The sequence below is a fragment of the Narcine bancroftii genome, chromosome 7 (genome assembly GCF_036971445.1).
Source record: "Narcine bancroftii isolate sNarBan1 chromosome 7, sNarBan1.hap1, whole genome shotgun sequence".
In the NCBI taxonomy this organism is placed as follows: Eukaryota; Metazoa; Chordata; class Chondrichthyes; order Torpediniformes; family Narcinidae; genus Narcine; species Narcine bancroftii.
Genome location: NC_091475.1, coordinates 38229074 through 38254658, shown reverse-complemented (window position 1 = coordinate 38254658; position 25585 = coordinate 38229074). Strand labels below are relative to the sequence as shown.

At 39.2% G+C, this 25585-nt stretch overlaps 2 protein-coding genes and 1 pseudogene across 3 annotated transcripts in view; 2 read left to right on the top strand and 1 right to left on the bottom strand.

Moving 5' to 3' along the window:
- Window positions 1–3721: 3721 nt before the first annotated feature.
- The window catches only part of nudt15 (nudix (nucleoside diphosphate linked moiety X)-type motif 15), a 39552-nt gene continuing 17688 nt past the window's right edge, over window positions 3722–25585 (bottom strand). Inside the window, exons 4-5 of one of the 2 annotated variants that reach the window (XM_069889687.1) lie at window positions 9261–9371; window positions 3722–5430 (exon numbers count right to left, since the gene is read on the bottom strand). In XM_069889687.1, the coding sequence (XP_069745788.1) occupies window positions 5385–5430; window positions 9261–9371 (157 nt within the window). In that variant the 3' untranslated portion in view covers window positions 3722–5384. Of the gene's footprint in view, window positions 5431–9260; window positions 9372–11354; window positions 11627–25585 lie in introns of those variants that run through there. The other variant, XM_069889689.1, reaches the window with a different exon arrangement.
- On the top strand, window positions 10305–25583 carry med4 (mediator complex subunit 4). Its single transcript, XM_069889686.1, has 7 exons — window positions 10305–10563; window positions 12439–12505; window positions 12831–13001; window positions 15768–15825; window positions 16627–16713; window positions 23115–23246; window positions 24622–25583. The coding sequence occupies exons 1-7, from the start codon at window positions 10493–10495 to the stop codon at window positions 24792–24794; spliced, it is 759 nt and encodes a 252-aa protein (XP_069745787.1). The 5' UTR covers window positions 10305–10492; the 3' UTR covers window positions 24795–25583.
- Window positions 24042–24135, top strand: LOC138740215 (U6 spliceosomal RNA; annotated as a pseudogene).

Genomic DNA, 25585 nt, shown 5'->3' with positions numbered 1-25585 from the left:
TGGAGCAACACACAAACTACAGGAGGAACTCAGCAGATCAAGCAGATCAGTGGGAGAAAAAATAGCTGTCAACATTGTGGGCGAGAACCTTTCAACAGGTCTAACAGTATAGCGGAGAGATTGCTGGCATAATGAACTCAGGGTGAGATGGAGGGATTAGTGAACTAGAGGGAACTGCACGAGAATAGACAGAGGCAGTTGACAGATAAAAGGAAAAGAAGACGGGTGAGGTGAAGAAAAAAGAAGGGATAGGTGATAAGGACAAAAGATTGGAATCTGATAAGAGGATATAATAAGACTAGATGGAAGATATGATGGTGGGAGGGGTCGTGGCAGTGGAAGGAGAGAAGCAAGGATCCAATGGGGAAGCGGGTAGAAGAGGAAGGAAATAAAGAGAATGGGGGGGTGTTGGGTGGGAAAGGAGACAAAATGTGGGGAAGTGAGAAGAATGGAAGTAATTCAGAAGAAGAGATAAGGGACATATTACTTGAAATTAGAAAATACAATGTTCATACCATTGGCCTTTGGACTACCCAGGCTAACGAGGTGTTATCCCTCTACCTTGCATTGGGCATTACTCTGGCAATTGGAGAAGGCCTCGAATAAACAGGTTGGTGAGGGAATGGGAAGAGGAATTTCAATGGAACTATGAGTTTGGGATGGCCATTATGGACTGAGTGTAGTGGCCCTGCAATTGCTCTCATCAGTGTAGAGGAGGCCAAAATGGAAACACCAAATACAGTGGATGTGGTTGGAAAAGATGCTTATAACTCTGTGCCTCACCTGGAGGGGTTGTTTACGTCCCTGATGGTGGTAACAGAGAAAGTATAAGAGCAAATGTAGCCATCTCACTGGCTCTACACAGGATGTGGTGTTTAAACTATGGAGGGAGAAAGAGAAGGCATGCAAAAAAGGCAATGTTACAATAGTCATGGGGGATTTCAATGTGCAGGTTGATTGGGAGATCCCAAGGGAAAGGATTTATAGAATGCATTCAGGATGGGTTCTTAGGACAGCTTGTGGCTGAGCTGACCAGGGAATGGTAATTCTAGATTGGTTATTGTGTAATGAACCAGAATTGATAAGGGAACTGAAGGTAAAGGAACCCCCCAGGAGGCAGTGATCATAATATGATAGATTTCGCCCTGCACTTTCAAGGGGAGAAACTAAAATCAGCTATGTCAGTACACCAGTGGAATAAAGAGAAGACAGAGGTATGAGAAAGGAACTGACCAAAGCTGATTGAAAAGGCATCCGAGCAGGATGGATGACAAAGCAGCAATGGCTGGAGTTTCTATGAGAAATAAGGAAGGTACAGGACAGGTACATTCCAAAAAAGAAGAAATATTTGAATGGAAAAATAATAAGAAAAGTCAGTCAAGGTAAAAGCAAAAGAAAGGGCAAACAAGGAAGCCAAATTTAGTGGGATGATAGAGCACTGCAGAGCATTTAAAAGCTTACAGAAGGCAACTAAGGTCATTAGGATGGAAAAGATGAATTTTGAAAGGAAGCTGGAAAATAATATCAAAAAGTATACTAAAAGCTTTAAGAGTAAAAACGAGATGAGAGTAGATATAGAACCACAATGCTAACCTGGAGAGATTTCTTTGAACAGCAGAGGCACTGAACCTCACTTACAACAGGGAGAAATGCGTGTTCAGCACCACCCGCCTCACCATCCTGGCGTGCATCATGGAACATGGTGTCATCGGTCCCTACCCCAAATGCATGTGCCCCTATTGGAATTGCCCCTCCCCCATACATTCAAGGCCCTCTGCAGGTGCCTTCTCAGACAAGGTCTGCCCACAGGAACAAGCCACCACTTTTCCCCACCCTGCCAAGTCGCAAGCAGCCTTCGCCCATATCAGAAAGGACATCACCAATGCCACGATGCATGCTGTGAATGAGATCACCTCAGTCCAGGTGGAGTGTGTTGCCTTTGATGTTGTCCTCGCTGGCACACTCAATCAAGGGGGTAGACCCGTGACCTTTTTCTCCAGGACCCTCCACGGTTCAGAGCTCGGACACTCTGCCATCAAAAAGGAGACATAGGCGATCGTGGAAGTAGTCTGCCACTAGCGCCAATACCTGGTTGGCAGAAGGTTCACCCTTCTCACAGACCAGCGCGCAGTGGCATACCTGTTCAGCACCACCTTCAGAGGCAAGATCAAAAACGACAAGATATTGCACTGGAGAGTCGAGCCGGCCACTTTCGGCAATGACATCCAGTATAGACCGGGGAAGCTCAATGACTCTCCTAGTTCCCTATTCCAGACCTGAGCCAGTGTACAGTCTGAACAGCTTTAGGCACGGAACAACATCCTTTGCCACCCGGGCGTCACGTGCCTGTATCATTTCATTAAGCCCCGGAACCGCCCCTTCACTGTCCAAGAAATCCGGACCATGACTGAGTCCTGCAAGGTCTGTGCAGAGTGGAAACTGCACTTCTTCTGCCCATCACAGGCCCATGTAGTGAAAGCCACTTGGTCCTACGAGCAACTCAGCGTTGACTTCAAGGGACCACTGCCTTCCATGAATAAGAACATCTATTTCCTCTCAGGCATAGACAAATACTCCCATTTTCTCTTTGTCATCCCTTGCCCTGCCACCTCCACTGCCTCCGTTATCAAGGCACAGGCACAGATCTTCATCATGTTTGGATACCTGGCTTTCATCCACAGCAACCGGGTTCAGCTTCATGAGTGAGGAGCTGCACCAGTACCTAACGATATTGCAGCTAGTCGCACGACTAACTACAACCCCAGGGGCATCGGGCAGGTGAAACGTGAAAACGGGGTAATCTGGAAGGCAGTCCTCCTGGCTCTGATGTTGAAAGCCTGGTCCATCACTATTAGTAAGAGGCCCTACCAGAGGCACTCCACACCATAAGGTCGCTCATGCACGGCTACCAATCAGATCCCTCACGAATACCTTTTCAACTTTCCTAGGAAAGTGGCAACTGGCATCTCCCTGCCAGCGCGGCTGACGTCTCCGGGACCAGTACTCCTCCGCAAACACATGAGAACCCACAAATCTGAACCCTGGTTGAGCAGGTGCACCTCCTCCATGCAAACCCAAATTACGCCTACATCAAGTACCCCAATGGATGTGAGGACCCCATCTCGATCAGGGACCTGGCACCAGCAGGGGCCCAGCCCTCTCACCCTGGGCATCCCTGGCCCATCCAGGATCCCCCAGGAGCCAACACCCTCTCTCCGCCTCTCCAGAGGGCCCCACTCCCTGCGGACTTTCCCCATACCTACACCCCCACTCTGCCAAACACCACCCCGCCTGCACCGCCGGCCACCCTGAACCCAGCCAACCCTCAGGCGGCCCTGCCCCTACTGACCACACAATCACCAATGAGAAGGTGCCTGGGAAGCTGAATGGTCTCAGGGTAGATAAGTCTCTCAGACCAGATGGAATGCACTCTCAGGTTCTGAAAGAATCAACTATAGAGAATGTGGAGGCACCTTCCAAGAATCAATAGATTCTGGTATCGTTCCAGAGGACTGGAAAATTGCAGACGTCACTCCACTATTTAAAAAGGGAGGGAGGCATCAAAAAGGAAATTATAGACCTGTTAACCTAACATTAATAGTTGGGAAGTTGTTGGAGGATGAGGATGAGGTTATAGAGTACTTGGAGTTGCACGACAAGGTAGGCCAAAGTCATCATGGTTTCTTTAAGTGAAAATCTTGAATCAGAATCAGAATTTATTGTCATGTACAAGTCATGAAATTCATTGTTTTGTGGAAGTGTCACAGTGCAAACATTCCTATAAACCACCCTACAAAAATAAATAAAAATAGTGCACGAAAAGTCAAAGTAATCCAGTTACTTGGTTCATTTATCATTCAGGTATCTGATGACACTGGGGAAAAAGCTGTCTTGCGCCACTGAGTAAATGCTTGTCTTTAGACTCATACGTTTTTCCCCAATGGTAGCAGAGTGAAGAGGGCATGGCCTGGGTGGTTGGGATCTTTAAGGATAAAGGCAGCTTTCTTAAGACATTGTCTCTTGTAGATGTCCTCGATGAAGTGAAGTCTGGTGCCTGTGATGTTCCAGGCCGAGTTAACAACTGTCTGGAGCTTTTTCTAGTCCTGAGTATAGGACAGTTATGCAACTAGCCAGAATGCCCTCCACAGTACACCTGTAAAAGTTTTTGAGACTTTTCGGTGACAGACCGAATCTCCTCAAACACCGCACAAAGTCTAGCTGCTAGCGAACTTTCTTTGTAATTGCATCGACGCGGAGGCTCCAGGGCAGATCCTCGGAGATGTTGACACACAGGAATTTGAAGTTCTAGCCCCTCTCTACTACTGAGCCCTTGATGAGGACTGGTTTGTGTTCTCCTGACTTCCTCCTGAAGTCCACAATCATCTCCTTGAATTTGCTAACGTTGAGTGCAAAGTTGTTGGTGTGACACCACTCAACGACCTGATCTATCTCCCTCCTATACTCTTCATCATTTCTGTTTGTGATTTTGCCAACAATCATGGTGTTATCGTAAAATTTGTAAATAGCATTGGAATTGTGCCTGGCCACACAATCATGAGTGTAGAGTGAGTAGAGCAGTGGACTAAGCACACATCCTTGAGGTACACCTGTGTTGATAGTGAGGAGCAGCAATTGTTTCCAATTTGTAGTGATTGTGGTCTTCTGATGAGGAAGTCAAAGATCCAGTTGCACAGCGGGGTGCCAGAGACCCAGGGTTTGGAGCTTGTTGACCAGCACTGAAGGAATAATGGTGTTGAAGGCTTAGCTGTCGTCAATGAAGGGCAGCCGTATGTTTGAGTTACTATTTTTGAGATGATCCAGAGCTGAGATGAGAGCCTGCTGTGGAGCGACTGTAACAATAGGCAAATTGCAGTGGGTTCAGTCCTTTGCTTGGTGTTAGTTCTGGCCATGACCAGCCTCTCAAAGCATTTCATTACAATAGATGTTAGTGCTACTGGGCAAAGATCATTGAGGCAGCTCACCCTGCTCTTCTTGGGCACTGGGATGATTGATGCTTTTTTGAAGCTGATGGAAACCTCTGCAACAAGGAGAGGTTGAAAATGTCCGTGAGCATTTCGGCAAGTTGGCAGGCACAGATTTTCAGTACTCTGCCAGGTATGCCCTCCTGATGCCTTGCCTCTTGAATGATGTTCTGATATCATCCTCAGAGACAGGTATCACAGGATCCTTCAGCCTTGCAGAGATTCTCGTAGGTACGTTGGGTTTTACTTCTCAAAGTGGACATAAAAGGTGTTCAACTCATTGGCTAGTGCCCGACAAACCAACTGCAATTTTGTGAGGAAGCCACAAGCAGGCTGAACAAAGGACATGCAATGGATGTTGTATATATGGATTTTCAAAACTCCATGCTGCACATGAGGCTGCTAAACAAGCCACTTATTTCCTGCCAGGCCAAGCGAAGTGTTAATCCTGGTAAAAATATAATTAAACATGTGTAAAGGCCAGTTACATTGGGCATGGATACAAGCCTCTTATCAGATGTATAACATGGTTCTGTATAGTTAAAAGCAGCTAAGGTTAAAATTTTGAAGGAGAAAATAAGAAAGCAGAAGTGCCAAAGGAAATGTAAAAATCAGGAAGTACAGCAACAATTTAAGAGCTTCCTTTGAATCAAATTAAATACTAGAATCAGAATCAGAATTCATTGTCATGAACAAGTCATGAAATTCGGTGTTTTGTGGCAGCGTTATAGTGCGGCAGCATATCATAACCATATTACAACATTACTATAAATAAAAGAAATAAAAATAATAGGGCACAAAAAGTAAGGCAGTATTTTTGTTCAGGAGACTGATGGCAGTGGGGAAAAAGCCATCTTTGTGCCGCTGAGTGCTTGTCTTTAGGCTCCTGCTTTGCTTTTTCCCACGATATTTATATATTGTGCATGATAGCACTACCAACTTTCCTACGGTCTTTATAAATTGTGTGCAATAGCACTACCAACTTTCCCACAGTGTTTAAAAATGATCCGCTTTCGCTATTTATTGCTAGCACCTTCCCACAGTCCCTTATAAAGGTTTATATAGGTCAGCACAACAATAGGGGCTGAAGGGCTCTTACTGTGCTGTACATAAAGATTAATTATATTATAATTAGACATGATTAATTTTGTTTAAATACAAGATCGTAATACATTGATCAGGATTTAGGGCAAGTCCACCATTGCTCGATGCATCATGTCGTCACCAGTAGAAGGTAGAACAGTCTTAACCCCGGGAATGACTCCTTGGAAGTATGAACACATGCAGTGTCCCAGTTAAGTGTGATCAAGTGTGAACAGCAAAAACACCATTCCTATTCTGGGACACTGACCAGCTGATTTAGTGGGATGCAAGTGTAAAAGGGGCGTATATCTCTCTGCAGACTCTCTGCGTTTCCCTTGTTCTTTCTTACTTCCAAATGCATCCATCTAGATCAAATGACTCATCCAGCTTAAGTGCAGCTACTATTTCATTTATTTTTAATTCATCCAGAATCCCAACCACATTTTACTTTGTTAGAAATCCACCAGCATCTTCTTTACTTATGACTAATGTTAAATACTCATTTGGTATCTCAAACATGCCTTCTGCTTCCATGAGAAAACTTCCTTCTTGATCTCCTATATTTTCTTTCAATACTTTTTCCATTTGTGTGCCTAAAGAATACTACTGGATTCTCTTTTTCATTTGCTGTCAGCATAGATATTTGGTTGACTCTCGGGATAAGCCCTGGACACTGCTTCAAAGAATATTGAAAGTGCAGGGAAATGATCTTGAAGGGCTGGGTAGCTTACTGCTAATCCTAATTTTAATGTTTTGAACATTTTGTTTATTCATAGATTTGTTTTGCTTAAGTCTCAATGCAAGAAAAAAGCCTCCAGCACTTGCTTCACTCATAACTTTGTGAACTTGTTGCACTTGTTCTGTGGCAGGATGACTTGAACCAAGCCTCTAACAATACACTTATTTTAACAGATTCACCAGCCTCTCCTAATCTCATGGCACTTCCCCTTGCCACCACAGGAAATGCAACATGTTATCTTTTATTACGTCCCTTCCTCTCTATCCACTCACAGAGTCATTAATTATTCACTTTTGAAATGTAAAAACTGCAGATGCTAGCATATTGAGTGAACAAAGAAAAGCTGGAGGGATTCAGCAGGTTATGGATAAAAATAATCAATCAATATTTTGGGGCAGAATCCTTTATCGAGACACTTCATTTGACTTCATTTAATGATTCACTTGCACTTTTCCAATCTTGAATGTTGCATTTGGTGTTCACAATGCAGTGTCCTCTACGCTGGAGACACCAAGTGTAGATCAGGTGGAGACAGAGGAGGCTGCCGATGCTGGAATGGGAAGCTAAATGAGGGGGAAGGAGACCAGAAGAATCCAGTGGAGAAATAGGGGTAGAGGGGGATGGAACTAAAGAGGAGAGGGCATGAGCAAAAGTAGTATGGAAGAAGAAAGGGGTCACACTACTTCAAATATGAAATTTCTATCTTCATACATTGGGCTGTCAACTACCAAGGCAGAATACGAGTTGTTCTTACCCTAGCTTACTGTGAGGCTTAATCTGGCAATGGAGAAGGAACTAGTCACAGGTTGATGTGGAAATGGGAAGGAATTGAAATGACATGCAATCCAGGAGCGCAGGATTGCCATTGCAGGCAATGCTCTGTCCACAATGGCCATCTTCTCTTATTTTCTTCATTGCTTTCTCCAATATATTTTCTCTTGTTGTATATCTTAGGAATTTTACTAAAATGGATCTTGGTTTTTGTTGTGGCTGTGGTTTAGGGGCCTGCCACATTGACCACCGCCAGTGGGCTGATATCGTCTCAAACCGTGCATCTTGGCGCCTCACAGTTTGGCGGGCAGCAACCTCCTTTGAAGAAGACCGCAGAGCCCACCTCACTGACAAAAGGCAAAGGAGGAAAAACCCAACACCCAACCCCAACCAACCAATTTTCCCCTGCAGCCGCTGCAACCGTGTCTGCCTGTCCCGCATCGGACTTGTCAGCCACAAACGAGCCTGCAGCTGACGTGGACTTTTACCCCCTCCATAAATCTTCGTCCGCGAAGCCAAGCCAAAGAAAGAAAGAGAAGGTTTAGGGGCTAATGTTCTATGTGCCCTTTCTATTTCCATTTCTTCCTGTAATTCTGGTCTTCCTAGGACCCTGGGGATCCAATCTTTTATAAATTCTCTCATATTCTTGCCTTCTTCATCTTCCTTAAGGCCCACTATCTTTATATTATTTCTGCTATTATAATTTTCCATTATATCTATCTTCTGAGCTAACAGCTCTTGTGTCTCTTTAACTTTTTTATTAGATTCTTCTAATTTCTCTTTTAAGTCCTCTACTTCCATTTCTACAGCTGTTTCTCGTTCTTCCACCTTGTCCACTCTTTTTCCTGTATCTAACATGACCATCTCTAATCTGTTCATTTTTTATTCTGTACTTTTAATTCTCCTTTTTATTTCACTAAATTCTTGTAATTGCCATTCTTTTACTGATTCCATATATTCTTTAAAAAAAAATATATCCATTGTCTTGCCTTTCCCTTCTTCTTCCATTTCTCTGTGTTCTTCTTCTTTTTCCTCTGGGTTGGTCATCTGTTGTTTCCTTGATTTCTTTTTACTCTCTTCTTTCTTGTTCTCGTTGTTTTCTATGTTCTTTTCTTGCTGCTGTGCTGTGGCTGTCATTCTCAGCTGTGGAGATCGACTCCTCAGCTGGTCCCCCCTCCCGTCAGTGTTTTTTTTGTCATGCGCGGTTGCACTTTTGCTTGGCTCCGCGAGCCATTTTTGTAGTCCCGAGCTCGGGACTTCGACTGACCTTAGGGAGCGGGCTTCTCTCTCCGCGGCGGGCCTCCTCGGACAGGTAAGGCCTTCACCTTCTTCCGATGTCTTTTCTTCTTCTCTTCTTCCCGTTGCTTTCGACTTTTCTTTCTTCGCTGCCATTTTCTTCCCACCTTTACTTTCACTTTATTTTAATTTTTGTGTTTGTGCCTTTGTGTTTTCTGTGTTTTTTTAAAACTTTTCCGGAGAGGGCTGGAGTTCCCCGACCGGCCACTACTCCATCACGTGATTCCTCAAAGCACCTCATCTTCAGTCTGTGGAAATTGCAGCCTTCCAGACTCAAGGGACAACTCAACAATTTCATAGAACTCACTTTTCCTGTTTTCTTTTAGAATATTTCTAGTTCTTTTGTAAGTTTATTTTGGTGTTATTAGTTCTTTTTTTTAATGTTTTACCTCATATTGTCGGGTCTCCAAGACATTTCCAATATTCTTGTTTTTGTATCCTGTGATTTCCTGACCTGAATTTCACAACTTTTACACCAGCCTTTCTTGTCTCTGTCAGTCCTAGTGTGAGAAACAGAAGTACCTTCACAGAATTTGCTCGAGACAAAAATTGAGAACAAAGAACTTTTATTATACTATTACAACAATGCAAAGTTGGGTGCTTCCCCTTACCCTGGGAATACACACAGATACTGAGGCTGACCCAACTTTTATACATTTCATTTCAGTACAGAGATACCTTCCCCCTAACATTCTTCTGCCTCCTGGATTGGTTTAGCATTAGGTAATTCTGCCCACGTGGATTCTAACTTCTTATCAGTTTATGTGCCTTCCTGCAAACTTGTTAGCCAGGAAATATCATGTCTTTGTTCTTTACTCATTAATCAATCCCCAAGACTTGCTAAAGCTATCTACTTGCTATCCTGTTTTGAAGATCCTTATTTTATTATACTTTTATAACCCTTCCTCCCATTCCAGCATCCCTTCACCCTGATTTAACCCATAATACTTCATTTCTAATGAGCACTTGCTTGACTCCTCACATTCCAGTATCCCTTACACTAGTTAATCTATTAATTGGACGACCCCTGTACAACACGCCAAAGCACCCGGTCTCGCCCTAATTCAGGTCCCAGCCATTCCTCCGCGACCCTCTCTGCAATTAAAACTAAATTGTTTTTTTTAAACTCTAAGAGTTTTTTTTTGGTCCTGAAATGATGATCCTGTTTATCTTTGCACAAACTTGCCGAAAGTTTCCAGCATTTTCCATTTTTCTTTGGTACCTACTACCTGTCCTTTTCACTATCCGAAGTTCAGATCAAGTCTTAATTCAGTATGCAATGATATCAAATGAAACAAGGGATGAGTCAAACACGAAAATGTGCATTTAAATTCAATGCGTATTAGTCACCGCTATTGCAAAGTAATCTAGCGATCAAGTGTACTAGTTTAAATCAGCGTCATTTACTCCGAAAATCATTTTATTTTTAACAGCGCACACTGCGATCTCGTCATCTCCGGCCACTGCAGACATGGGCCTCCTGCTGCAAAACCAGCTGTCACCGATGCTCCGGGAGCCGCAGATCCGGGCGCGTGGTAAATTCAACTCCGACCTGAGCCGGGGAGGCGCTGATCCGCGTCTCGTACCACGCGTGCGCAGATGAGCAGCGCGTCTGGCGGTAATGGCGGCCTCGGAGAGAAGTACAAGGGATAAGCTGTTGGGAGTGTTGGACGACGTGGAAGTGTTGTGTAGGTAAGGCACGACCAAGAAGCGGATTCAGTTCAGGGTCATCGCGAGTGCTTGGACCACGTGCTTGCCTATTTTAAATTAATTTTCGGACACTTCCTGGAGTTACTGGGAAATGATGGAGGGGGACAAGGGAGAGGAAGGTTAGGGACGGATAGAAGGCTGAAAGGTAGCTGTGAGCGTTCGATGTAAATCTCAGGGACTTGGAGATCGGATCATTTCGTTGCAATTAATAGTGCACGGCAGTGATTTTCACATCCCATAAATAAATAGGGAAACAAAATTACTGTGTAAACAGATTCAAATTTCCTTTAGTCATGTAATAATAAAAATACACGAGATACGTCACTTTTGCCTGCCGTAAAGCAAAGAGGCGTCATTGGCATTGCCCGGTGCCCCAAACAATAAGAGAGCCTTCAGAGACACTAAGTGTCCATGGATTCACCTCCAACGATCCTACAGCAGCATAGGCTCCTGTTCAATCCATAGACTTGGACCTAGAAGCTCAAATTGGATATCTGTGAGATGCTCTGGGCCATCAACAGGAGCAGCAATATAGAGCATTGCAAGCAATGAACCTGACGGTGCAACATATCCCTTACTATTTGTTACTATCCTACTCGGGGAGGGGAATTTTTGTTTGATGTAGAAATGCATGCCAACCTGATTTGTGACTGGTCAATTAATGCATGTAATAGTCCTAAACAGGTTAACCGATCAAATGCAAATAGTGATGGACAGTTGATCATTTCAAGGGAGGAAACAATTCCAAAAGAAGTCCAAAACTGAATAGCAAAGGCAATTACAATATTTTATATTTTCATTTCAAAACAAGAATGTCACTTGAATAAGTGCAGCTCAACATCAGTGACTAGGTACAGCATACTATAGCCAGTTGCCTGGCTTGGTGACTCTAACAATACCCATAAAATAACTTGGGAATTTATTACTGTTTCTTCAATGCTGGGACTCAATCCTGGATCTCAATGCTCAATGGTACTGACCTTCCTTCACAAGGACTGAATCCATTCAAGAAAGATGCTTGATGGCATTAAATCATTCCCAGATCCTGTAAAATGAATATGAGCATGACCATGGCATCGTGGTTAGTGTAGTGGCTAGTGCAATGTTATTACAGCGCCAGTGACTCGGGTGCAAATCTGGCACTGTCTGTAAGGAGTTTGTATGTTCTCCCTGTGTCTGCATGGGTTTCCTCTGGACGCTCCAGTTTCCTGCTACTTTTCAAAATGTACAGGGATCATAGGTTAATTGTGGTATTTGGGTGTCAGGCTTGTGGGTTGGAATGGCCTGTTACTGTGCTGTATGTCTAAATTTAAACATTTAAAATTAAAATGAGCTACCAAACAATGAAAACTTGTCTTTGTCCCTTCTTGAATACAAAATCTTCTTTAGTTTTGATTTTTAAGGAATAATATTTTTGCATTTTTTAAATATTTATCTTGATTTCCAAATGAGGGCTAGTGTAACCTTCCTTGAATGAGTAATTGCCAGTGACAAACAGAGGAATAAGAAATTTCCAACTATTATCAGAATTTCAGTCTTCCAGTTATGGTGACTTCCAGTAAGCTTCAGCTCTTAAAAAAGCATTTGCTGTCAACCAGCAAGAGTGTTGTGGAGGCTTAAGACACAATCCATTCTTTTCACTTCTCTTTTCTGGTATCCCTGAATTCCACCTGGCTCAGTCCCCTCAGGAAGCAAGTCCTGAGTCCAAGTCCAAATCCATTAACTCCAGCCTACTGGCCAATTTGCCCACCAAACTGTGAAAGCATAAATAACTTCACATGAATATTACAGGTAATGGAAGGTTTTATTCCACAAGATCAGGAGTCAAAATTTACTTTATCTTTTTACTGTCTTCAGGGAATTAATAGAGCTACTTGCATTATCTAGAAACCAGAAAATTGCACAATCAGGAGAAGAAAATCAGGTAAGAAATGAAAAGATGGCATTGTATTATCTACAATGACTTATTGGGTCTTACTTGAATTATGCTATAGTATTTAATCAGACTCAGTTAAATTATCTTGATTTACTGGCTGAAAATGTTGTGAAACAATCAGTATCCATTAGTGATCTTTGCTCAGAATAACAATTAAAATCAGTTGCTTGTTTATAACAGTTTAATTACTCTGATTTTCCTGATTCCTTATTAGGCTTTTATTGTTGCCATTTGTACTCTTGAAGTTGTTTTAAATATCTTCAAATACTGAAAAACTTTTAATTCACCATTATAAAATTAATTTATTTTTCAGATCTTAGATCTATTGATTCAAAAGGATGGAGAATTCCAAGAAATTGTAAAAGTTGCATTGGAGCAAGGGAAAATTCAGGAGGAAATGCACCTTCTGGAGAAAGAGGTGGAAAAAAGAGATGGTGACATACAGCAGTTACAGAAGCAGCTCAAAGAGGCTGAACACATATTAGTGAGTTATTGCTGCATTTTTTAAAAGCCTTAATCTGTAGAGAATATTCTTTGGACTATGGTAGTTGACATACAAGAAGAATCTCCATGTCATCATTCTGGGTTTTAAAACCTGATCCTATTTTTGAAATTACCCAATCTATTTCATAAACCTTGCAATTCTATTGATGTTTGTTGCTGACCCTCTTTACAGTTGTTAATTTTAATCACTTTTCCTTTTTCAAATATTTTCCTGTTCATGCTCTCTTAGGAACATACACTTTGCCTAGGAAACATACGTCAGTCTACCAACTTCAGATTTCTACTTGTTTTGTGACAATTGTACAAATAAAAGGCTGACAATCTGCTGAGGAAGTAATACATGTTGAGGTTTTATCTTTCAATTAAGATGTTAAAACTTTCTGTCTGGTTTTTCAGCTGAATTTAAAAGCTCCTTTAATACAGGTGCCTAACCTTTCATCCGGAATTCAAAAACCAGCAACCTCCAAAACCCGGCTTTTTTTTTGGTAGATGACATCTGCTCATCAAAAGTAGAGTTTGGCACCAAATGTGACCCGATCCTGTTGCATTCCTCTACTTTATAACCGCCTCCGAATTGCCTATACTGATGCCCATCCAGCGTCGCAGCACTTTCAGTCGGCCCCAGTGGCAGATCACTGGCCGTCCTTGCTACCTATAATCCCCCACGCAGCTGAAATCGCTGTACCAGTGCCAGCACAAGGGAACCAAGAAGGGGGCAGCGTGATTCGAACAGACGGGGGGAGGAGATGGCAGTTCAACTCAGGCGAGGAGAGACGACAGCGTGACTCGGGAGGGGGTTGAGGAGAGATGGCAGTGCAACTCGAGGGGGTGGGAGAAAGATGGCAGTGCAACTCAAGAGGGGGTGGGAGAGGGCTGCGCAACTCAGTGGGGGTGGGTGGATATGGCAGCGCATCTTGGGCGGGCTTAAAGGGATGGAAATCAAAATGATTCCGAACTCTAGAAGATTCCAAACAATGGCAGGTGTCCAGTCCCGACGATTCCAGATAAAAGGTTAGGTATCCGTACAGCATCAAAGAGGAGTAAGGGTATTATTGTAGTAAATATTGAAACAACATTAAAACATTATCTTTGCTGTTATATTTCTGTGTGTGAGAATTTACTGTATGAAAAGTGACTTCCATATTTCCCATATTGATTTTCTAATTGGTATATTTCATATTTGTGTGTTTAATCATTGTTCAGAACCATATTAATTTATCTTTTCTCCATTGTTGTCCAGTGCAACACCACTGATATCAGCTAATTCAACAGGGCAGGATTCATTTGTTGAATTATGTAATCTTTGTACCAGATCAGTTCAAATCTTGGATCAGCTACCATATCAGACATATTTTCTACTTTCTGTTGTTGTTTTATGAGGCCAATCAACCAATCAAATCCATGCTGTCTCACAGAACAATCCATTTTCCCAAATTATTTCCTGTGCTCATTTACAGTCTGATTTAATTTGTCAGTCTTTCAGCTGTTCTTAACCTTCACAAATGGAGATATTCAGTTAAACACATTTAATCTTTGTATAAATAGACACTGCTGAAATCTGTAGTAACAATGAGAAGCTTGGTGGCTGAATGGGTCAGGCTGCATCCACGGAGAGAGAGATGGACAATCAACTTTTAGGGTTGGGACCCTTTTGCATGACTAAGGTGAGAAGAGGAGATAGCAAGCTTAAAAATGTGTAAGGGTTAGGAAGGGGGAAAGAGGTAATACTGGCAGATGAAGATGGAAGAGGTGGAATGGCGTGGAGAGCACTTGGCAGGGGTGGGGGGAAGCAAGTGATGAAAAGTGGTACTGGAAAAGGCTGGGAGAATGGGAAGATGGAAAAAATGGTACAATTCAGGGTGGAAAGTTACCTGAAATTGGAAAATTTAAAGTTCATACCACCGGGATAGTAGGTTATCCAGGAGGTATATGATATGCTGTTCTTCAAGTTCTCCAAGTGCAAACTTGAGGAACAACATATAATATTCTGCCTGGGTAGCCTACAACTCAACTGAATTGCTTCACCTACACCTTTTTATTCTCTTCCCTTTGTCTAGCACCCATCAATTACCTGCCCGAGTTCCAATTCTGCCCCTCATCCTCCCAAACTGTCCAACATCCCTTGCCCCTCTCTCTCTCTCTCTCTCTCTCTCTCTCTCTCTCTCTCTCTCTCGTTTACCAATCCCATTCTATTCTCTCATCTACATCATCCACCCTCTCCTCATACTGGCTATCTCCCCTCCCCTCCCCTCTCCATAATCAAACTGGATGAAGAATTTTGACTGTAACATCAACAATTCATTTCCCCCCAACTGATGTTGCTTTACACATTGAGTTCCTCCAGCAGATTGTGTTTGTACATCGTATTTCCCTACATTGATGGCACTGAAATGCTTAATAAAACAAAGCAGACATTAGTATTATTATTTTCATATTTTAAACTCATTTTTTAAATCACCTTTAACAAAGATGAAGCAGCATTATTCTGAACCATTCACAAGCACATGAATTTTGTTTGATCTTCTAGGCCATTCAGTTTTGTTTCTCAGAAATTTGTCTAGGACCTCACTATTTGTTCAAGTTTAATTTCATCATTAGATATCAGTCTTCCCTCAGACTTCAAAATTAATTGTAGACTATTTTAGTTTAATGTAATTCCTGCAAAGTTGTGTTTATGTCTGCATATTTTGTCAGCAATTCATGCCCTGTAGATAAAATACTAATTATTTCCTATTATCTCCTCAAGGCAACTGCTGTATATCAAGCCAAAGAGAAGTTAAAATCTATAGAGAAAGCAAGAAAAGGTAGATGAAATTCACCAGAAAATTACTGAACAGTTTACATTGTTATTACATTGCAGAGACAATTAAGTATAGTTATAGATTTTTTTTCTGAGGAAAATTGTGGATTATAAATAACTTTTATGCTTTTAATTACTACCTCATGATACTGATTTTCTAGCTTCAGTTGTAATGTCACTGTATTAGTCTTCCAATAGTTCACATGAAATTATGGAGCTTTTGTTGGAAGAATTCTGATACTAAATCTCTTACATGATTTTTAATTTTTTTTAATGTAATTTAAATTTAGACAAGCATAATAACAGGCCATTTTGGCCCACAAGCCCATACCGTCCAATTACACCCAATTGACCTACAACTGCAGTACTTTTTGAAAGGTGGGAGGAAACTGGAACCCCAGGGGAAAACCCACGCAGACATGGGGAAAACCCACGCAGACATGGGGAAAACCCACGCAGACATGGGGAAAACCTACGCAGACATGGGGAGAATGTACCAACTCCTTACAGAGAGGGATTTGAACCCTTGTCCTGATCGCTGGCACTGTAACAGCATTGCGCTAACTGTGCCACCTTTTATTGATGCATGCTGGAATTAAAACATTTGACATTGTGTTTTACAATTCTTGTGAACATTGCTTGATAATCCATATGATATTGTCTTTACATACATATATGTTCACTGCATTTTTCTGAGATTTTGTGCAACAAAATACGAAGAAAAATTCCAACATTATTCAAGTTTGTTTAACCTAATTTGTTTCATTTTTTTAAGATCAAATCAAATTAATATTTTCTTTTGCAGGTGCAATCTCATCTGAAGAACTTATCAAATATGCTCATAGGATAAGTGCTAGTAATGCTGTAGCAGCACCTTTAACATGGGTCCCAGGTAGGAATTAAAATGTAATTGATATTCCATGTTTTAGTTATACCAATAAGGTGCTAAAATATTAGTCATTTGATATTCAATCTAATAAAATGATAGTATTTTCTTAAATGCATTAAAGAAAAACACTGGTTAGGATCAGAAATAAAGATGCAGGACAAGTGATGTACCCTTTCCCTTACAATGTTATCTGCTCAGTCCTATTTTGCAGCTATTTCCTTTAAGCTTTCAGTTGTTCCCTGTTCAACCATTTCTTTACTTATTTCTTTTACTTCACTGTTTATGACATTTCATCCAATGAGTTTCCAACCCTTCCAGTAAATACTTTTCGTGATGGTGTTAGATTTTACTTTTCCTGCCCTGCAGTTGCAAATTAAATCAATGCAATAAAACAATTTTGTTTTTTAAAAAAACTTATTTAAATCTACAATTCTCTATATTTATTCAATTTAAATAATGTAAGCTAGATCCCTCTGAAGGAATGAAAATCAGAATTAAATAGTAAATTAATATTTTACTGTGTTCTAATTTTTTTTTTTAATTTTTTTTCACACTATAAACTACATTAATCAAGATACATACATTTTTCTTTTCAAATATATAGTGTCGTTTTCTCACCTCCCACCCTCCCTACCTCCCCTCCCATTCATTTAAAGTTCAGAATCTAAGATACATTAAACCCGTCAAACAATGTTGTCACTCAATAAAAATAAACAAGAAATTCCACTGAGTCAATTCTTTTCATTTCCTTCTCCTTCTGTCATTTTAGGTGGTAGATGTCCCCGGTAGGTTTTCTCTATTGTGTTTCATGTACGGCTCCCATATTTGTTCAAATATTGTAATATTATTTCTTAAATTATATGTTATTTTTTCTAATGGAATACATTTATTCATTTCTATATACCATTGTTGTATTCTCAAGTTATCTTCTAATTTCCAGGCTGACATAATACATTTTTTTGCTACAGCTAGGGCTATCCTAACAAATCTTTTTTGTGCACCATCCAAATCAAGTTCAAATTCTTTGTTTTTTATGTTACTTAGGAGGAAGATCTCTGGATTTTTTGGTATATTGCTTTTTGTGATTTTATTTAATATCTGGTTTAGATCTTCCCAAAATTTTTTCACTTTCTCACATGTCCAGATTGCATGAATTGTTGTTCCCATTTCCTTTTTACAGCGAAACCATCTGTCAGATACTGTTGGGTCCCATTTATTTAACTTTTGAGGTGTAATGTATAGCCTGTGTATCCAGTTATATTGTATCATACGTAACCTCGTGTTTATTGTATTTCTCATAGTTCCAGAGCATAACTTCTCTCATGGTTCCTTCTTTATCTTTATGTTTAAATCTTGTTCCCATTTTTGTTTAGTTGTTTCCTCATTCTCCTTTTCTTGCAGTTTAATATACATATTTGTTATAAATTTTTTGATTATCATTGTGTCTGTAATCACATATTCAAAATTACTTCCCTCTGGTAACCTCAGACTGCTTCCCAATTTGTCCTTCAAGTAGGATTTCAGTTGGTAGTATGCCAATACTGTATCCTGAGTTATATTATATTTATCCTTCATTTGTTCAAAGGATAATAATTTATTTCCTGAAAAGCAATTTTCTATTCTTTTGATCCCTTTTTTCTCCCATTCTCTAAAGGAAAGGTTATCTATTGTAAAAGGGATTAGCTGATTTTGCGTCAGTATTAGTTTTGGTAATAGGTAATTTGTTTTATTCCTTTCTACGTGAATCTTCTTCCAAATATTAAGCAGATGATGTAATACTGGAGAATTCCTACATTGTACCAATTTTTCATCCCATTTATATATGTTCAGGTATCTTCTCCCCTATTTTATCTAGTTCTAATCTAGTCCAATCTGGCTTTTCCCTTGTTTTATAAAAATCTGATAGGTATCTTAATTGTGCGGCTCTATAATAATTTTTAAAGTTATGGCAGTTGTAAGCCTTCTTGTTTATACCATTCTGTTAATTTATCTAGTGCAATTCTCAGTTTCCCCCCTTTCCATAAAAATTTCCTTATTATTTTCTTTAACTCCTTGAAGAATTTGCCTGTCAAGTGTATTGGCAATGCCTGAAATAGGTATAATATCCTTGGGAAAATGTTCATTTTAATACAGTTTATCCTTCCTATTAGTGTTAATGGTAAATCTTTCTAATGCTCCAAATCGTCCTGTAATTTTTTCATTAGTGGATAATAATTGAGTTTATATAGATGGCCGAGGTTTTTATTTATTGGTATACCTAGGTATACAATTTTCTATTCTTTTCAAATGCTTGCATTTGCCATCTGAATGGTGATTCTTTCTTAAATTTTGAGAAATCCGCATTATTCATTGGCATTGCTTCACTTTTATTTGCGTTAATCTTGTATCCCGACACTTCTCCATATTCCTTCAATTTCTTATGTAATTCTTTTATTGATATTTCTGGTTCTGTTAAGTATACTATAACGTCATCTGCAAATAAACTGATTTTATATTCCTTGTCTTTTATTTTTATCCCTTTTATTTTATTTTCTGTTCTTATCAATTCTGCTAGTGGTTCTATAGCTAACGCGAACAATAAGGGCGATAGTGGGCATCCCTGATTTGTTGATCTGCTTAAATTAAATTGCTTTGATATATATCCATTTACTGTCACTTTCGCCAATGGCCCCTTATATAATGCTTTAATTTAATTAATATATTTCTCTGGTAAACTGAATTTTTGTAGTACTTTGAATAAATAATTCCATTCTACTCTGTCAAAGGCCTTCTCTGCGTCTAAAGCAACCGCTACTGTTGGAGCTTTATTTCCTTCGACTGCATGAATTAAGTTAATAAATTTACAAATATTGTCTGTTGTTCGTCTTTTTTTAATAAATCCAGTTTGGTTTAGATTAACTATTTTTGGTACATAGTCGGCTAATCTGTTTGCTAATAGTTCAGCTATTATCTTATAATCTGTGTTAAGTAAAGATATTGGTCTCTATGACGCTGGTGCGAGTGGATCTTTCCCTGTCTTTGGTATTACTGTAATTATTGCTGTTTTGCATGAATCTGGTAAGCTTTGTGTTTTATCAATCTGGTTGATTACTTCCAGATGGGGAGGAATTAATGAATCTTTAAATGTTTTATAGAATTCTATTGGTAATCCATCCTCTCCTGGTGTTTTATTATTCGGTAGTTTTTTTATTATCTCTTGTATTTCTACTATTTCAAATGGTTCTGTTAATTTATTTTGTTCCTCTATTTGTAATTTTGGTAGTTCAATTTTAGTTTAAAATTTATCTATTTTGTCCTCTTTCCCTTCGTTTTCAGTTTGGTATAATTGTTCGTAGAATTCTTTGAAGTTTTCATTAATCTCCGTTGGATTATATGTGATTTGTTTGTCTTTGTTCCTTGATGCCAATACCATTCTCTTAGTTTGTTCTGTCTTAAGCTGCCACGCTAGAATTTTGTGCGTTTTTTCTCCTAGTTCATAATATTTCTGTTTTGTCTTCATTATGTTCTTCTCCATCTTATATGTTTGTAGTGTTTCATATTTTATTTTTTTATCTGCCAATTCTCTTCTTTTAGTTGTGTCTTCCTTCATTGCTAATTCTTTTTCTATATTTGCTATTTCCCTTTCCAACTGCTCTGTTTCCTGATTGTAGTCCTTCTTCATCTTGGTTACATAACTTATTATTTGCCCTCTGATGAATGCTTTCATTGCGTCCCATAGTATAAACTTATCTTTCACTAATTCCGTATTTATTTCAAAGTACATTTTAATTTGTCTTTCAATGAATTCTCTAAAATCCTGCCTTTTAAGTAGCATGGAGTTTAATCTCCATCTATACATTCTTGGAGGGATGTCCTCTAACTCTATTGTCAATATCAGGGGTGAGTGGTCCGATAATATTCTAGCTTTATATTCTGTTTTTCTTACTCTGTCTTGCATGCGAGCTGATAACAGGAATAGGTCTATTCTTGAGTATGTTTTATGTCTACCCGAATAATATGAATATTCCTTTTCCTTTGGGTGTTGTTTCCTCCATATATCCAAAAGTTGCATTTCTTCCATCGATTTAATTATAAATTTGGTTACTTTGTTCTTTCTGTTAATTTTTTTCCCAGTTTTATCCATGTTTGAATCCAAATAAAGGTTGAAATCCCCTCCTATTAGTATGCTCCCTTGCGTGTCTGCTATCTTCAAAAAAATATCTTGCATAAATTTTTGATCTTCTTCATTAGGTGAATATACATTGAGTAAATTCCAAAACTCCGAATATATCTGACATTTTATCATTACATATCTCCCTGCTGGATCTATTATTTCCTCTTCTATTTTAATTGGTATATTTTTACTGATTAATATCGCTACTCCTCTAGCTTTTGAATTATATGATGCTGCTGTTACATGTCCTATCCAATCTCTCTTTAATTTCTTGTGCTCCATTTCAGTTAAATGTGTTTCTTGCACGAATGCTATATTAATTTTTTTCTTTTTTCAGTAAATTTAGCAGTTTCTTCCTTTTGATTTGGTTATGTATTCCGTTAATATTTAAAGTCATATAGTTCAACATAGCCATTTCATACTTTGTTTATCTTTCCTCTCCGTTTCCTCATCATCACCTTTCCTTCTTATCCATTTCTGCTTTCTTGTTTTGAACACTTTATAAGACAACATTTCTAAAACATCAAACATTTCCCTCATTCTCCTATCTAAAATTTCTTTAACCCCACTAACCCCTCCCCTTCCTGAGTTGCCCTTTATCCTTTGTCATTTGGATTTGCGAATTCACTCGCAAGCGTCAACTGATTTCGCAGTGACCGTAACTCCTCCCCACCCAGACCCCCACAAGAAAAGATTTCACTTTTCATATATAACAAAGGTCACTCTCTTAATTCCCTCCTTACTTCCTCTCTTCCCTTTACACATATACACACATACATATAGTTCGTGGTCATTTTTACTCTCGTTACATGTCTTCATCTCTCTGTCTGTTTTGTAGTTGTTCAGCAAATTTTCGTGCTTCCTCCGGATCCGAGAATAGTCTGATTTGCTGCCCTGGAATAACTATTTTAAGTACCGCTGGGTACTTTAGCATAAATTTATATCCTTTTTTCCATAGAATCGCTTTTGCTGTATTAAACGCCTTTCTCTTCTTCAGGAGTTCAAAACTTATGTCTGGATAGAAAAAATTTTTTTGACCTTTGTATTCCAGTGGCTTTTTGTCTTCTCTTATTTTCTTCATTGCTTTCTCCAATATATTTTCTCTTGTTATATATCTTAAGAATTTTACTAAAATGGATCTTGGTTTTTGTTGTGGTGTGGTTTCAGGGCTAATGTTCTATGTGCCCTTTCTATTTCCATTTCTTCCTGTAATTCTGGTCTTCCTAGGACCCTGGGGATCCAATCTTTTATAAATTCTCTCATATTCTTGCCTTCTTCATCTTCCTTAAGGCCCACTATCTTTATATTATTTCTTCTATTATAATTTTCCATTATATCTATCTTCTGAGCTAACAGCTCTTGTGTCTCTTTAACTTTTTTATTAGATTCTTCTAATTTCTTTTTTAAGTCCTCTACTTCCATTTCTACGGCTGTTTCTCGTTCTTCCACCTTGTCCACTCTTTTTCCTATATCTGACATGACCATCTCTAATCTGTTCATTTTTTCTTCTGTACTTTTAATTCTTCTTTTTATTTCACTAAATTCTTGTGATTGCCATTCTTTTACTGATTCCATATATTCTTTAAAATAATATATATCCATTGTCTTGCCTTTCCCTTCTTTTTCCATTTCTCTATGTTCTTCTTCTTCTTCTTCCTCTGGGTTGGTCATCTGTTGTTTCCTTGTTTTCTTTTTACTCTCTTCTTTCTTGTTCTCGTTGTTTTCTATGTTCTTTTCTTGCTGCTGTGCTGTGGCTGTCATTCTCAGCTGTGGAGATCGACTCCTCAGCTGGTCCCCCCTCCCGTCAGTGTTTTTTTTGTCATGCGCGGTTGCACACTTTTGTTTGTCTCCGCGAGCCATTTTTGTAGTCCCGAGCTCAGGACTTCGACTGACCTTAGGGTGCGGGCTTCTCTCTCCACAGCGGGCCTCCTCGGACAGGTAAGGCCTTCACCTTCTTCTTCCGATGTCCTTTCTTCTTCTCTTCTTCCCGTTGCTTTCGACTTTTCTTTCTTCGCTGCCATTTTCTTCCCACCTTTACTTTCACTTTATTTTAATTTTTATGTTTGTGCCTTTGTGTTTTCTGTGTTTTTTAAAAACTTTTCCGGAGAGGGCTGGAGTTCCCCGACCAGCCACTACTCCATCACGTGACTCCTCGTGTTCTAATTTTCAATGAGCAAGTTTTGTCAATCAATTCAGTCACATACTGAATATTATCATATATTTTGAATTCTGATAATATGCTTTGATATAGGTGACCCAAGAAGACCATATCCTACAGATTTGGAAATGAGGAGTGGTCTTCTGGGACAACAAAGTAACCTTTCAACCAATGGAGTGAATGGACATTTACCAGGCGACGCATTGGCTGCAGGCAGATTACCAGGTAAAATCTGTTAATATGGAGGGTATGAATTAGGAGTGGCACAGTAACAGAACAGGTAGTACTGTTGTCTTGCAGCTCCAGTGACAAAGATTCAAACCTGATCTTGAGTGCTGTCCATTTGGAGTTTGGATGTTCTCCCTTGGACAACATGGGTTTTACCCTGGATACTCTGGTTTCAATACATGTACAGTAAAATCCCTGGCAAAATGGCAAAAAAAATTGCGGAAAATAAATAGGTAAAAATATGAAAGTTTAAAATTGGTGTCCCCTAGCTGTCAGTTTGCCAGTGATGCAATACGCAATCTCAAGCAACTGGAAAATTCACTTATCCGGTATCTACCAATCTCCATAGGTGCCAGATACCAGGGATTTTTACTGTACCAAATTTGTTCTAATTGGTAAGTTAATTGGTTATTACAAATTACTCAGTGTAGGTAGATGGCAGAAGAATCAGGGGAGTTGATTATTATGTAAGAAAGAACAAATAACTGAGAACTAATTAGGGGAATGTAACCGTTGAAATTATTTATCCCTAATTGCTTGGGAACTGAGACACTTACGACTGAAGAAAAAAAATAAGAGTAAATTGTGATGCTGTGAGACTGGAAACCTACTTAGACTGGACTGAATAAGGACAGCTGATTTTTTTTCCCATAACTATAGTGGACCAGATTTTTTGGGACAATTTGCAACTTTCAGGCGTACAATAATTTTTTAAAGTCCAAATTTGTTTAGTTGTTTGAAATTAAGTTAGCTGAACTGCTGTACTGGGATTAAAACTCAGTTTTCAATAGAATGGTAACTTGCATATATATTACAATTAGAATGATACATGGGAGATTAGCAAGGCCCCTACTCAAGGATGACAGGTGAAGCATTCCATATTTAGGTGGTATCGTTAGCACAATGCTATTATAGCACTAGTGACCTTGGTTCATATCTGCTATTGCAAGGAGTTTATACATTTTCCTCACATGTGCATGGGTTTTCTCTGGATGTTCTGGTTTCCTCCCACATTCCAAATACAGATGGGGTTATTAGGTTAATTTGCGGCAAGGGTGTAATTGGGTGGTGTAGGCTTGTGTGCCGCAAGAGGTCGTCACCATTGCTGTATCTCTAAATTTTTAAAAAACGTAACCACTATGCCAGCATCTATCAGTATGATATTTTAGCAGAGAATTAAGTATTCCATCAAGAGTTTACTTTGGTGGGAAAAGGCAGGTGTGGGATCATTTGTGTAGCCTTTGTCTTTATTCTAGATAGAGTGTGGATATGAGAAAAACAAGCTTTGGGTACTTGTATGTATCAAAAGTCATTCTGTGGCACTAGTTTTGGATATAATATATCCATGGTTATTTAAAACTTTCTATTTCAGATGTACTTGCACCTCAATACCCATGGCAATCAAATGACATGCCCCTCAATCTATTGCCTCCAAACCATAGCAATGATTTTTTGCTGGAACCTCCTGGGCACAACAAAGAGAATGAAGATGATGTGGAAGTTATGTCAACTGATTCTTCAAGCAGCAGTAGTGACTCTGACTGAAGGATCAAGATTATCCCTTTCTTAATATCCTAGAATTTTCTTTGTTCCTTTCTTTGATACTGCTGATGTAAAATTGAAATGAATATATTTATATTTTGATAACCTTTGTTGTTAGATTAATAAAGTTCTATGCATGTTTGAAATGATGCTTAAATACATGTTATATTCAAAATTTAACCTTTGTTTGTAAAAGATGGTAATAACACTATGAAGCCCATAGTCCTGAATTAATTTATTTTATAGACGTTCAAATCCTAAAACATAGTGCCAAATTGCCCTGTTATACATTATTGTATAACATTTTTTTTCTATAGTGGAAATAGGTGGTTTTCCCTGAAATAGTTCAAAACTTTCCTCGAAGTTTAAAGTGCAAAATGCAACAAGAATTGAAAAACATGACGAGAAAGCAGCTTATTGTAGTCTTTAAACAATTATAGTACTTGTTTTAAATACATGTTACTGAGGATTAGATACATTTTCATAAACAAGCTGTGACAAAAGCCATTACCTTTCTTTAAAATGTACACTATTCCAAGAATGATTCAGCAACTTTGTTAGAACTGGTTTCCCAAAATGTGAGAATTCTATTCTTACTTGCCTCCCAAATATCTGACATATCTCTGAGTCCCAACAGACTCGTACTTCATGAGGGCAATTAGACTGATTATTTCACTGTGATGTTAAAGCAAATTGATCAGAATAAAAAGTTTGTACACATTGTTTGAAATGTATATTTTGTGGTTTAAGAACGTTTTCTAAATTGTAAATAAATAGTCTTTTCCACACTCAGA

Excerpts from the sequence above, each read along its gene's own strand:
- med4 (XM_069889686.1), top strand. The coding sequence starts at position 10,493 with ATGGCGGCCTCGGAGAGAAGTACAAGGGATAAGCTGTTGGGAGTGTTG. Across the intron at positions 12,506-12,830 it reads AATCAGGAGAAGAAAATCAG|ATCTTAGATCTATTGATTCA; the intron begins GTAAGAAATGAA and ends TTTATTTTTCAG. Across the intron at positions 15,826-16,626 it reads TATAGAGAAAGCAAGAAAAG|GTGCAATCTCATCTGAAGAA; the intron begins GTAGATGAAATT and ends TTTCTTTTGCAG.